The sequence below is a fragment of the Xiphophorus couchianus genome, chromosome 5, assembly GCF_001444195.1.
Source record: "Xiphophorus couchianus chromosome 5, X_couchianus-1.0, whole genome shotgun sequence".
NCBI lineage: Eukaryota > Metazoa > Chordata > Actinopteri > Cyprinodontiformes > Poeciliidae > Xiphophorus > Xiphophorus couchianus.
Window position 1 is genome coordinate 24,476,736 of NC_040232.1, and position 13,716 is coordinate 24,490,451.

The 13,716-nt window shown below is 41.4% G+C and overlaps 1 protein-coding gene and 1 long non-coding RNA gene across 3 annotated transcripts in view; one reads left to right on the forward strand and one right to left on the reverse strand.

The window, feature by feature from the left end:
- klhl32 (kelch-like family member 32) overlaps window positions 1–13,716 on the forward strand; it is a 33,479-nt gene that overhangs the window by 18,350 nt on the left and 1,413 nt on the right. Inside the window, exons 6-10 of one of the 2 annotated variants that reach the window (XM_028016837.1) lie at window positions 2,600–2,815; window positions 7,244–7,970; window positions 9,209–9,267; window positions 11,122–11,314; window positions 12,415–12,509. In XM_028016837.1, coding sequence (XP_027872638.1) covers window positions 2,600–2,815; window positions 7,244–7,970; window positions 9,209–9,267; window positions 11,122–11,314; window positions 12,415–12,509 — 1,290 coding nt within the window. Of the gene's footprint in view, window positions 1–2,599; window positions 2,827–7,243; window positions 7,971–9,208; window positions 9,268–11,121; window positions 11,315–12,414; window positions 12,510–13,716 lie in introns of those variants that run through there. The other variant, XM_028016838.1, reaches the window with a different exon arrangement.
- On the reverse strand, window positions 6,415–7,237 carry LOC114144242 (uncharacterized). Its single transcript, XR_003595450.1, has 2 exons — window positions 6,902–7,237; window positions 6,415–6,594 (listed from the first exon to the last, which is right to left on the reverse strand). It is a non-coding gene; the product is annotated as an uncharacterized LOC114144242 (long non-coding RNA).

The window sequence follows — 13,716 nt, forward strand, 5'->3', positions numbered from 1 at the left end:
TTGACTTTTTTTGTGCTAAACCTTTAACGTGGATCCCAGAAATGACACCCTTCCTGAAGAGGGCTGGGATTTGGTGTCATGAGGACTACTAATCCTGATTAAATCCTTTTGGTAGCCATGACAAGAACCCATATGTCATGTGCAACTCTCCTCTGGCCTTGGCTGTAAGCCTTACAGTACGATCAAACCGCTGATTAACTTTCTTCTTATTAGATGGTTTTGCAATTTCTGTACCTTTATGGATGTGTTATTCTGTCATATTGAATAAAGACTAACAAATATTCCCATTTCATATGGCGTTGTCTTGCTATTTAAGTAGTTTTTTGCTCAGTAATATGTTTTTTTGGCATTGTTAATTTTTTAGAATTCTTTGTAACTTTTTTCAGAATCAGTGGTTTACACCAATATTACTACACTTTTAAAGACTTTTGGAAGGGGCCAGATGTCGATGTAATGGTTTTGTAAGCTTCTGATTTGTTAATTCACAACATTTGAATCAGTTGACGAATGTATTTTACCTTGACCACACTGCATCCTTGTGTGAGATAAGGGAAAAATCGATCTATAAAGAAGAATACTGTACACCTAAACAGGTCTTGTTCTTTCTTGGGTATAACTTTCAGATGCTTCAAATAATTAGGAATATAAACAGCATGGGAATGTCAGGACGGAACCTGGTTCAGGGTCAGATAACCATGTGGGTGTGTTTGATGACAAAAGCAAAACATCTTGTGGAGATGTTGTTTGGCGACGTTAAAAGCCACTTTACTGACCTCTGAATTTGCAGCCAGCCACTTCTACAGTTAAAAACAAAGGTTCAGGTTGCGTCAGATCAAATGGTAGTTTATAGAGGATTTTACAACATATTGTAATGCATGTTGTAAAATATGTCTTCTCTGCATAAATGAACAGAATATTATTTCATCTTGACAGTTGTGCTGAAATTCCCAAAAACAATCCAAAAATGTTTAGTGAGTTGGTGTTTTGGGGTTAATTTGTTTGTTTATGTTTATGTTTTGGTTATGACAAGATATCAATCATGGCTCTAACGTGCCATCTGGTGGTTGTAAACCGTCATGACAGCAAAAGCTTGTTTGACTTGCTAACGGAGTGACTCTTTTGCTTTAGCTACATGCTGGGTTCAGTATAAGCAATTGCCAATAAACTTTTAAATTGTAGATATTAAAAATATTGCTGAGGAGACTGATTTATCTGAACTTATTCCACATTTACTACAGCCTGCCTAGATATTATTTTTTGTAAAGTAGTGCAACAATTCTTTGTTTTATGGCAGTTTTTGCTAACATAAAGATCTTCTGCAGGTGCTACAGCCACTCTCAAATTATGTTCAGTAGTTTTTAATAGTATTGGTTTATACTAAAAGTAAACAAATTGGTTAATTAAAATAAAAAAATCTTTTTGTATCGCCTCAGTGTCATGTGACATTGCTCTAATCACCGATTCATCTTTTTTCAAGTCAAACTAAGGCTAAATTGGTAGAATAGACGGTAATTTGCATTTGTTATATTAAAATGTCCAGTTCAGCCAAACCTAAACCAGCAATTAACACCTAAATGGAGAAAAATAAAAGTTTCAATGGGTTCAGAAAAACCTTTCTCAGTCTGTGGATGGTTGGATGTAATTGAGATTAAGCAATTAAACCTTGGCAAGATGATGATGTTGGCAGATTAACAAATAAAACAGGAAAACAACTAACTGAGGAAAGAAAGTATATTTCCACAGTCACCTATGATGTGAAGTGCATGTTAAGTAAAGGAACAGGGCAGATGGCCTGTCCTACGATAGGTTAACTCTAATTTTAATTACATACAATAATTTACTCTAATTTGATCTACTTTCCTGGTTGGATCAATCCAAAAAGATTTGTTGACGAAGTTGTTTTCCTGGAGAATAATCACTGCTGTTCCAAATCAGAAACAAAGCGTTCCTCTTTTGGCCAGCAGGAGGCTCCCAAGAGCGCTTCGCTTCTCACAGAATATACCCAGCTCTCAAAACTTCAAATTTGTTGTTGCGTTTATTAATAAAAGCGTTACTTCATGGTTAATAAATACCACATGTACAATTCTTGCAAATTTAAAATATGAATTTATTTAGGACTTTAAACAACTGACAAGTCTAAATATTATGATGTATACAGAATTTTTTTAAAATGAATTTTAGATGCAAAACTCATGAACATGAATTTTCTGGAGACTTCTGTAAAATGGACAGTCTTCACTTTGCATATACTTTGCAACCTTCAGAATACCGCGCCATGGTCAGTTTGTATGTATGTTTTGTTTACTTTGCGGTAAAACAAAGCTTCTATGAATGTTTAAATCGTTTTTTAAATAAAGCTTTTCACAATCTTATCATAAAAGCTATCCACGTCACACTTTGTGTTTGAAAACAGACCCGTTTGATGCAAATGGATTTTCATGGACACCCAGAAGGTGGCAGTGTTGCCTCATTTTCTCTTACCCCCCCCCCCCCCCCCAGCTGCCTTCATCTGAAATGTTGTCATGCCATTACAATGAACACAATGCGTACAGTATTTTTAAGCCATGCATCCTTTAGCCTCTCCCTGATCCTCCTGCAGGAGCTGAACGGCGTGAACTACCTGGAGCTGTACCGCGTGGCCGACCTCTTCCATCTACCCGCCCTGGAGGAGGCCGTGGTGGGCTTCCTGGTGGAGCATCTGTCTGAGCTGAGGCAGAACCGACAGGATGAGGCCCTGCAGCTGCCCTACCGCCTCCTCAGGGAGGTGCTGAAAAGTGACCGCCTCACCTCCCTGAGCGAGGAGGAGATATGGAAGGTAGTGTCTGAGTAAGGGTAGACAGCCGTTTCACACTCACGTTACTGCCTGAATTATATATCACAAATACAGCAGTGTCCTGAAAGAGTTTATGGATTCCAAGGGGTATGCGACCTTCATGACCTACAGAGCCATTTTGCTCTCAGGACAGCCAAATAAAACCTGTATAGACCCACGTGACTTTTTTAAATATAGGATAACTTCTTAGCCAAATCTCTTCTTCAGGAAATTTCTTGTCATTTTTAAATAATGTATTTGTATTTTCAGGCTTTAAATTAAGGATATACATAAAAGAGGATAAATAGGTCCACCCAGGGTTTTTTTTACAGCTGAATGGTTGATGTGGAGATGAAAGGATTTCTCAAACATGCATGAAAGAATCAAATCATCACTCCAGGTAGTGCAAGTCTCACGCACTTGTTTTGGTTGTATTTACCCAGAATGCCCCGCGCAATAGTCCTCTTCTTGCTTTTGAAGCAGTATCTGGTCTGTTTGGGGTTCACATATACATTTGAACTGTGCAAGAGTTCACGTCAACCAGATCGAGGTCTAGATTTTTAGGTGGACCAGAGTTTGCTTTTTTTGGTCCGCATCAGAGTTTGATTGCTCATTCATGCCTCCTCAAATGATCCGGATGTTCTAGACAAACGAACTAGAGTTCATATTAGTTCGTATTAAACAGGGCTGGTGTGAGCGCATCTTAATTACCACTAGAGGTCACCTTGTTGGTAAATAAAGTCCACATGTGTAATTCAATTTAAGCTTTAATCCAAGTGTTCCATGAAGGCGTCAGAGGTTTGTCAGAAACAAATAAAGAGAAACAGCAACCCAAACATCCCAGTAACACAGCAGACAGGTCAGGGGTTGGGTTCTAGAACAGCGGCCACAAACTTTTTCAATTCAAACTAGAAAACATCTGTTGTTTGGAGTTACAACGAAACAAACGGAATGCTTTTTTGAGAGCTGAGGTAGTTAAGTTTATATTTATTTCAATTTTCATATTTTAGAACATTGTGAACAATCTGACATTTACAGTGGAAAAAATAATAATTTTGTGACGCAAGTTTGTTTGGAGCTATAAAACAAGTCATGAAATGACTTCTAAAAGCCTTGCAGCCTTGGTGACCTTCTGCTGTAGATGATCTATGAAGATGTCGCATGGAAACATACAGAAGGACTACTAAAAGGATCTGCAGATTCACAGCTCAGGTAATTAAAATCTGTCAACCTGACAACTATTTCTTGTGCGTTAAATATGTTTCTTTGTCAGAAATCTGTTGTTGGAAGAAATGCATATAAAATCCAGTTTAAGGTTTGTCATATTCCAAGTGGAGGACAGAGCAAACATGTGGAAGAAAATGCTCAGAACAGACGAGACCGAAACTAAAACTTTGATTTCCATTCAAAACGCTGTGTTTGGCAGAAAGCTAATATTGCACGTTCCCAATGTGAAAACTGGTGGTGGTAGCATCGTGTTGTCTTCATCAGCTGTTAGAAGACCATGACCTGCTACTATTTTGGTACCTTGTGTTGGTCCACCCCAGGGGTCTGCAACCTGCGGCAGTGGGGCCGCAAGTGGCTTTTTCAACCATAATACTGCCTTAAGGAGGCAGTATTCCCTAATGTTCCCTAATCAAAACCATACCAGGAGAAATGGCTCCTGCTGGGGGAAAGACAAAAGAGAAATCCTATAACCGCTAAAACCTGACACCACTACATTTTTGTTTACGTTTCGTGAAGAAGAAAGTTGCATTCAGCGTGTCTCTCCCTTCAGTGGTTCTTAGTGCAGCGCCACCACAGGCGAGGGCGAAAACAGGTTTTTCAAAGAGCTTGGTTCACGTGACTCAGTGCAGTACAAAAGCGAATATGTAACAAATGTTGCAGTTTTGTTTCTCCGTGAGTCTACCGGACTATCAGCTGTGAAAACACTAAATTTTATGCAGGGGTGTAAGACTAACGAGGGTTAAATTCTAAAGCATGTCACTCTTTTCTAATTTTTAGTTGGATAACATTTTGCATAAAATACATTGAAGCTTCTGGCTGCAATGTGAGGAAAAATGCAGAAAAGTCACAGAATACTTTTGCAAGGCAGGAAAGCAGAGGATTAAAAATAATCAGAGACTTGGCTGAACCCTGCCTTTCTCTGCTGAAGCATTGATATTGATGAGGGCATGCCGTAGTGAGCGGCGTGTCTGAATTTGCGTGCATAGGTGCAGGCAGACTGTCAGTCCGCATAAACACGCGTGTGTGTGTGATGAACTGGATTGTGGAGTAAGATGGCGGTGCAGGATGGGGACTTGCCATTTTGACTGTTCATTTGCACCAATCAGCCCCCACACCACCTCCTCCTGCCCCACCTTCGTTCTTTCTCTCCCTCTCTTCTCTGATTAGGCCCACCGCGGCTCCATCAGGGCCCCCAATCCCCCAGCTGTCACTCGGCCGCCCGTCTGATTGAAAACAATCAGGCCTCTGATGGCACAATTACCCTGACCCTTTAGCCAGCCGCCGCTGCCATAATCAGCCTCTGATTAGGCTGCTTTGGGCCTCCTTCACTTCGCTCAGAAGGTTAATTTGGGCATCAGACGGGAGGAGAACGGCAAGCGCCGTCCGAAAGAGTGGGTGCCCGAGACGGTGAGGTTGGAAGGGTTTGGGGTGCAGGGGTACGTGCCAGTACCGGACCGATAACACCTCAGCCGTCAATCATCGTCACTCAGAGTTTTCTCTTACACCGTGGAAATCGCATTTTCTCCACCTTTTGTATTTTTCCCCCTCTGTCTCTCTTTTTTTGTCATCCTTTGCTCTATGTTTCAGTAGCGTCCCCCTCCTCATCTTTCACACCCTACACACACACACGCCCACTCTTTCTGTCTCTCTTTTGCACTTTCTCTTTCTGTGCAGAGAGACGAAGGAGGGAGTTGATTTATTCTGTGCCCTGAGGAAGTTGTGTGATGCAGCGTGACCTTCACAGTCAGCTGCTGCGGTGCGCTCACGCTCGCACACTGTCACTTCACGGAGATGAGGAGGAGAGAGGCGGAGTGAGTGTGCGTGTGTTGGGGGTAGAGGGGGTAGGGGCGGGGAAGGTGACAACCGGGGAAAAGGAGGAAGAGAGATGCAGGAGAGTGACAGAGATGCCACAAAACGACAGACAGAGGCCCTTACTTGTCGCATATTCGCACCTTTAAAGTAAATTGAGGCGTTTCTCTTTAATCATCAGACATCAGATCTCGTGTCAGAACTCCAGATGTGTAATTATTGGGTCTTTTCCAGATTTATCCGTGGTCATTTTTATTTCCCGTACCCGTTTCTCTCCCCCCCCTCACCCCTCCAAAATAAAACATCGCTGCCTTTTTTCCCGCTCTAATAAGTTCCCAGGTTCCGCACGGGTGGTGCTAAGGCCCACTTTGTTTTGCTAATAATGGTATCAGTAATCTCCAATCGGCTCGGCCCACACTCACAGCTAAAGAACCTTCCACCCCTCGGCAGGTTCAATTAAAGCCCTTCCCGCCTGCTTCCCAGTTCACCTGCGTTAAACAAAGCCGGGCCGCCCGTGGATATTTACAGTCTGTATATTGAATGCTGCTGATTAATAAATGCTTGTGTGTTGGCAGCTATGGCTGCAGCGCCGGCTCGCCGCAGTCCATCAGCTTCTTGAAGAAAACAAAGCAAAAAAAAAAAAGGATCTGATTAACAGCCCTTGAGACATTTCTTTTTCCCTTGCTTCTTGCTTGGTTTCCTTTACTTCCTTTTCATAATTCTGTCCTCCTTCAGTAACCGCTCGTCTTTCCTTCTCTTTCCTTTTTAATGAAGAAAACAGGGAAGTCCAGAAAGCTATTGCTTGAAATCTTAAAATAAGCAATGAATAAGTACATTTTTCCTTACAACTGGACCAGATTGAACATGTTTTAATTAAAAGTGCATACAAGAAGCCTTTTCAAGGTCCTAGCCTTTTTGGCGCCCTTGGCGAACCACCTTACCGGCGACTAGCTTCTCCACAAAGTTGTAGACCGAGTGGGGTGTGGAGGGATATTCTGTTGAGTATTCATTAGCCAAACAACGAATGATGTATACAGCATCACAATCCAATACTTTGGTTAATGTTTAGTTGCAGTATTCAAAAAGGTCGAAGTATGAAAAAAACTAAATCTACGACTACAACTTATAAAAACTAAACGGAAACTAAGCAAAATTTAACTAGGAACTAATGAAAACTTTCAAACAGACGCTAAAAACTAATTAAAGCTAGACAAAAAGTCAATGAAATAAAACTGTAATGAAAAACCTAAAACTATTATAACCCTGGTTTGAAACTTTAATTTAAATGCAGCCCTTTACCTTAATTCTGCGATTTCCCTGAGGCTGCCAACGTTTCCAGGTCCTGCATCTTCTTGGCATGAATTCTGATCCAGTTCTTCTCCCTCTCTGTTCCAGTTGCTCGTTCTCTGGCTGGAACACGACTACCGCTACCAGTACGCCGAGGATCTCCTGCAGCACGTCCGCTACGGCCTGATGGACATCCCCGCCCTGCACCACCTCGCCAACAGCCACCCCCTGGTTCAGTCCTGCCCCACTGCTGCCGCCCTGGTGGACGAAGCCCTGGACTACCACCACGCCACCTTCGCTCAGCCCCTCCGCCAGTCGTCCAGCACCAGGCCTCGATTCCAGTCGCTCACCCTTTACATAGCAGGGGGCAGAAAGCGGGAGGTGAGCAGAGTCAGGGAGCTGCGCTACTTCCACCCGTCGGCGCAGGAGAACGTGCGGATGGGAGGGGGGTCCAACTGGAGCGAGCTGGCGCCCATGCCCACCGGGCGCAGCCATCACTGCATCGCCGTGATGGGGAACTTCCTGTTCGTGGTGGGCGGCGAGGTGGAGCACGCCACGGGCAGGACGTGTGCCGTGAGAACCGCGTGTAGGTACGACCCCAGGGGCAACCGGTGGATTGAGATTGCCCCGATGAAGGCGTGCAGGGAACACTTTGTCCTGGGAGCTCTGGGTCAGTACCTGTATGCCGTGGGCGGCAGGAACGAGCTGAGGCAGGTGCTACCCTCGGTGGAACGCTACTGTCCAAAGAGGAACAAATGGATGTTCGTCCAGCCCTTCGACCGCTCACTGTCCTGTCATGCCGGGTGTGTGGCTGATGATCTTCTCTGGGTCTCAGGTACACAGCGATAGGGAAAGGAAGAAATACAGTACTCTCTAATATGAACAACCGTTACCTCAGGTGCAAATATACAGTTGTCCGGAAATATTTTCACTCTCTTTAAAGGGGCAGTATTATGCAAAATCTACTTTGTTGAGCTTCACCTTATGTCATAATATTGTCAAAACCATACTTGGAGTGTTGCCTTGATTCTTTCATTCATGTTTGAGAAATTTTTTTAATCTCTCGTGACAATTGAGCTGTGCAAAACAACTAGCCGGGCCTTACGCCGCCTCCGAGGACACAGGTCCTCCTCGCAGCTGAAGTTTCCAAGCTTCCAAGTTTCTGCCTCACAGATCAACCCTCTCCTCCGTGACTCACCCACTCAGCTCCTTCAGACTAGCCAACAGCAAGTAGCAAACATCTGATGGAACTGCACATCTGCTGAGCTCATTGTAGGAGCTACTTCTCAGTACAACACTGATAAAAATGTTAAAGGGTTAATAAAGGAGTGATGTTGTGATGACTTCCTGAAGGTGGAGTTACAGAAAGAGAACAAGTTTTTAAAGAGACAGAGGCCCAATTTCAAGGCGTTAAATCATGAAGTCAAATTTCTTTTGAGTCATATTTCATATTTAGTATTTTTATAACAACTGAAGGTAACACAGTTAAGTGATTGCACTGTAAAATGGCACTATGTACCTGGAAAATACATAATACTGTCCCTTTAAACCTTTTGACATTTTTCTACCTTACAGCCACACACGTCACTTTACCTTACTGCGATTTTATACAATTGTGCAACACAAAAGAAGCTATATTGGAGAATTTGAAGGATAATGATATGTGGTTTTCATAAATAATTTACTAATATTTAAGTCTTGTCGAGTTTATTTTTTGTGTAGTACATTTCAACATCAAGGCATTTCAACCTGAATGAACTTGCTAAGATGAATGACAACATGGTGCGTATGAAACGTTGCAACCAATTTGGACCCAAAACCCCAAAAATCCAAAATCACAAAGGCGTCCATAAAAATTTCAATTCAAATTATTTGCGTTGCTCTAACAAGTATAATCCAAAGAAAACCCAATTGGGTTGTCTCGTAGAGTACGAATGCTTTTTGCAAAGCTCTGTAACTCTTCATGATCACACGCAGACACACTTTGGACTTTCAGACTTCTGCAAGCGTATTTCTGCTATTATTTGTTACACGTAAAAATAAAGTTCAACATGTTGCACTTTTGCATTGCAGGCGGAGTTACAAACACAGCGCAGTACCAGAATCGGCTCATGGTATACGACCCAGAGCAGGTAAGTATCAGACAGCTAAATCAGGCACATAGAAATATTTAACTAAACAGATGGAATCTAGAACATCACTTAATTTCCCTTTTGGATCAATACGTTTTTTTTAATAGTTCACATATTTTTGCTTTGCTGTTCTGTAAAACTGATGTGAACTGTACTGTACCTGCTACAAGTCAGTGGCAATCTGGAGAAATGGGATGCACCTTCATTTATACTGCATAAAAATATGTGACTTGTGTTTTGTTAACAGTTATCAATCCTGTAGCAGACATTGCTCTGACATTAGTTCACTACAGGAAGAAAAAAAAATGCAATGTTCAATAATGTATTTACCAGTATACTAAAAGCACAATATACAGTATTAGTTGGTATATGTAGGTGTTCCAAAAAATATAAATAAGTACTTGGAGTATTTTGATGCCTATTTTGACTTCAGTACATCATACCTGCATTTTATTAGTACAATAATGCTTCATGGGGTTAACATAGAATACATAAAGCTATAAATTATAATGTTATGTCTTATGAATGATGATATATTTTAAACTAGTTCTTTCTTATAATAAAAATACATGACCATGCATTAAATTATACTTTATACTAGCTGGTAAAATATTAAGACACAAAAATCTTAGGAATTAGAAAGTATACAGTATATTATCAATATTTAACTAAATCAAACCCACAGAACATCCTTACCCTGCCGTTCCCTCACTCAGCTCCTCCAGACTAGCAGCAGCAGCAATTAGCAAACACTGAGCATCTGCAGAACTCCTAAGAACAGTGACATGTTGTGATGACGTGGTGAAGGGGGCGTGTCGGAACAGATAGGAAGTTCTTAAAGAGACTAAGGCCCAATTTCAAGGCGTCAGATACAGACTATGATGCAAAGTCAGACTGCTTTGAAGTTACTGATATATACAGCACTCTCTTACCTGAAGGTAACATAGTTACTTGACTGTGCTATAAAAAGAGACTATGGATATATGTAAGATTCAGACACTCAAATTGAAATTTCCTACAAGGTCAATGTGGCGAAGACTGAGTATAACTCAACGTGATCCAGCTGTGAATAGATCTACTGCTTCCATCATCAAACCTGACTGTTTGTCTGATGGGTTAGTATTTATAGACCTAAACAAAAACCCCACAAAATGTATCCAACTCCTATTCTCTTGTCCACTTTTCAAAACTAACTCAAACAGCTCAACACGTTGGGTTGTAAAGAGCAGCGTTTCTGTTTGTGCAGCTTTGAAGAGGATTGTGTGCGTGCGTGCGTGCGTGCGTGTGTGTGTAGCACAGAGGCATGCGGTGTGTATGCATGAAAAGGTGCACATCCATATGGGTCTGTGTTTCCACTTCCAAGCGAGGGAATGAAGAAGCGAGAGGTAGAAAAAGGGAGAGAGTCTCATTTGTATTCACCACGAATCTACATTCACCTGCCAGAGCAACAGCAACCCCCCACCCACTCTACCCTCAACAGATGGCCACCCGTCAGCTCCCAGCAGACACACACACACACACACACACACACACACACACACACACACACACACACACACACACACACCCCTTCTCTCCCTCAATCAAGTACGCACACACACTCACTGGCACAAAATAAGCTTCCCCACACTTAGTGAGATGAGCAGGGATCCTGGGTGTAAAATGGAGTGGATGAAACATATGATTAGAAATAGGGAGGGAAGTCATTAGTACAAAGCAGAGCTCCAGTGTCACGTTATTTATCTAGCACTGAGCATACATCAATTACCCATGCCTGGATATGCTTAAATATTAATCTCCTCATTCGTCCTCGTTCCCTCTCCCACCTTTCTCCCTCTGTTCGCCGCCCGTCAGGATCAGTGGCTGGCCCGCAGTCCCATGCTGCAGCGGCGCGTGTACCACGTCATGGCGGCCGTGAGGAGGCAGCTCTACGTGCTCGGCGGCAACGACCTGGATTACAACAACGACCGCATCCTGGTGCGTCACATCGACTCCTACAGCATGGACCTGGACCAGTGGACCCGCTGCTCCTTCAGCCTCCTCACAGGTGGGCGAGGGCGCCGTCCCCGTGGGCGGGGAGGCCGTGCCCACGTAGCGATAATTACCGAGCGGACAGTAGACAGGCTATCGAACCGCACGAGCGGCGGTTGTTTGTGCGCAAACAGAAACGGTTTGAAGCGCCGGAGAACGTGACGTCAACGTCGCGGCTTCCTCAACCTGAGTCCAGTTGGACCGTCGTAGGTCAGGAGAAATTGTTAGGTAATGAAGAATCAAAGCAGTTATTGGTGTCTACTTGTGTCCTTTCGATGAATAACTAAAAGTTTTGGTTAAAAATACCAGAAACAATAACACGTAACTTTTCCCCTGGGTTCTCCCAGTTGCACTACAAAGAGGGGGACCAGATGTGGCCATGGCCCCCCTGTTGGAAAATGTTGGCTACCTCATTTAATGAATAAAAGCATCATTTCAAATCAAGTTTTTATAATGACTTTTCTTTAATATTAAAATGACTAATAATCTGAAACAATTAAGTGTAACAATAAGCAAAGACATAAAATTAGTAAGGAGGGAAACGCATTTTTTTCCTGGTTTGTTTCATTATCTATAACAAAATATTAGGGCCATACTAAGAAAAAATAATAGATAAAATTATGAGAATAGTCATGATATTGCAAGAATAGTTATATTATCACAAGAAGAAATTGTACGAGAAATAAATCATAATATTACAAGAAGTCGTATGAGAATGACGTCGAAATAATATGAGAACCAAGTCACAATATTTTGAGAATGAAGTCATAATGTTACGAGAATAAGGTCACATTTCCAGAATAATGTTGTATGAGAACGTCAAAACAATCCAAGAAAAAAAAACTATACTAATATTAGCATGCCATTGTAATATGACTTTATTCTTGTAATTTAATTATTATTATTTTAATTTTCTTAGCATGGCCCTAATACTCCGCTGCAATAATCTGTTCCTTCTAACCTCTCTCTCTCTCTCTCTCAAGAAAAAAAAATTAATGAATAAAAATTCAGGTCACAGGAAATAGAACCAAATCTCAGTCCGAGTTAAACTTTCCTCTTTTTGCTCTCAGGGAAAAATGCAGCAATCTTGAGAACCTTCATGTCTGTCGTCCTCAGGTCAAAACGAGTCTGGAGTGGCCGTCCATGACGACAGGATTTATGTGGTAGGAGGGTACTCCATTTGGACCAATGAGCCTTTGGCGTGCATCCAGGTGAGAGCTGTGACTGTTGTACGTGACTTCAGCCGCAGTGTTTACGTTTAGAAACATGTGGCTCATTAAACGCACTTTCTGACTGATTGTCTACATACTGTATTCAATAACTGGCTGCAACACAGAGAGAGGTTATTTTTTTTATCTGGGTCTAAATTTAAGATGTGCATTTTTAAGCCGTGCTAACAGCAGTTAAGAGTGCTGGTGTGAAGAGCTGCTCTCTACTTTTATATCTTGCAGGACTTGCTACTAATCCAAATAAACTCCATCAATAATCTGGGCTAAACTGTCGACTGCTGTGAGTCGGAAGCTGAAATGTCTGCAAAGAAACTAGGACAGAGCAAATACAAAAATTAAGTAAATTACTATATGATAAAACACTATTTCATTTTTAAAAAAACACAAAACTTCATATAACATTTATCTTTTTATGGAAATATTTACCTGTTTGAATTGAAAGCCTCACTGACTGAACAGGACTGGAATAATCCTGACATAAAACCATTCACATTCATTTATAACATTTATTTATCTATAACAGGCCAGAAACATGACTGGATGAAACAACACACATCTAGGAAAGCTGCTAAACTAAAAACTTTCACACAAGATCAACAGTTATTATAATCATAAATCTGCATCCAGCTCTAGTGGCCACGTTTTTGTTTGTTTCTCTTCACTGAAGCAAACCGGAAACACTATAAGCGACTTTAAGTACGACGATAAATTGTAGCGCTAATTTTGTGATTAATTCTATTTTCTGAGACCGTATTTGTAATGCCATAGCAACGCTAGCTTGCGTTCTCAAAGATCAATAAACTTTAATTTAAGTTAATTGAGAAATACTTTCTCAACCTACAGTAACTCCTCATTACACTGACTGCTGCCATGAAAATATGCCATATTAAAGGATCCCCGTACTGCTGGGCTGTCATGATAACAAATTTTGCTGTTTGCATTTTGTTGTTTTGAGACTATTTTCAGGTTATATGAAGTTAATGACACAATAACGTATGAACACATTCTCAAAGACCAATAAACTTTAAATTCTAATGAACATTTAATATTGGAAGAAATTTTAAATGTACAAACATAAATAAAACAGAAACAAAACTGTCCTTCAAAAAAAAGAGCTAGTTGAGACCAAAGCACCAAACCGAAGACTTTTGTCGTGCAGTTTTTGATAGAAACAAAAAGAAAAACAATA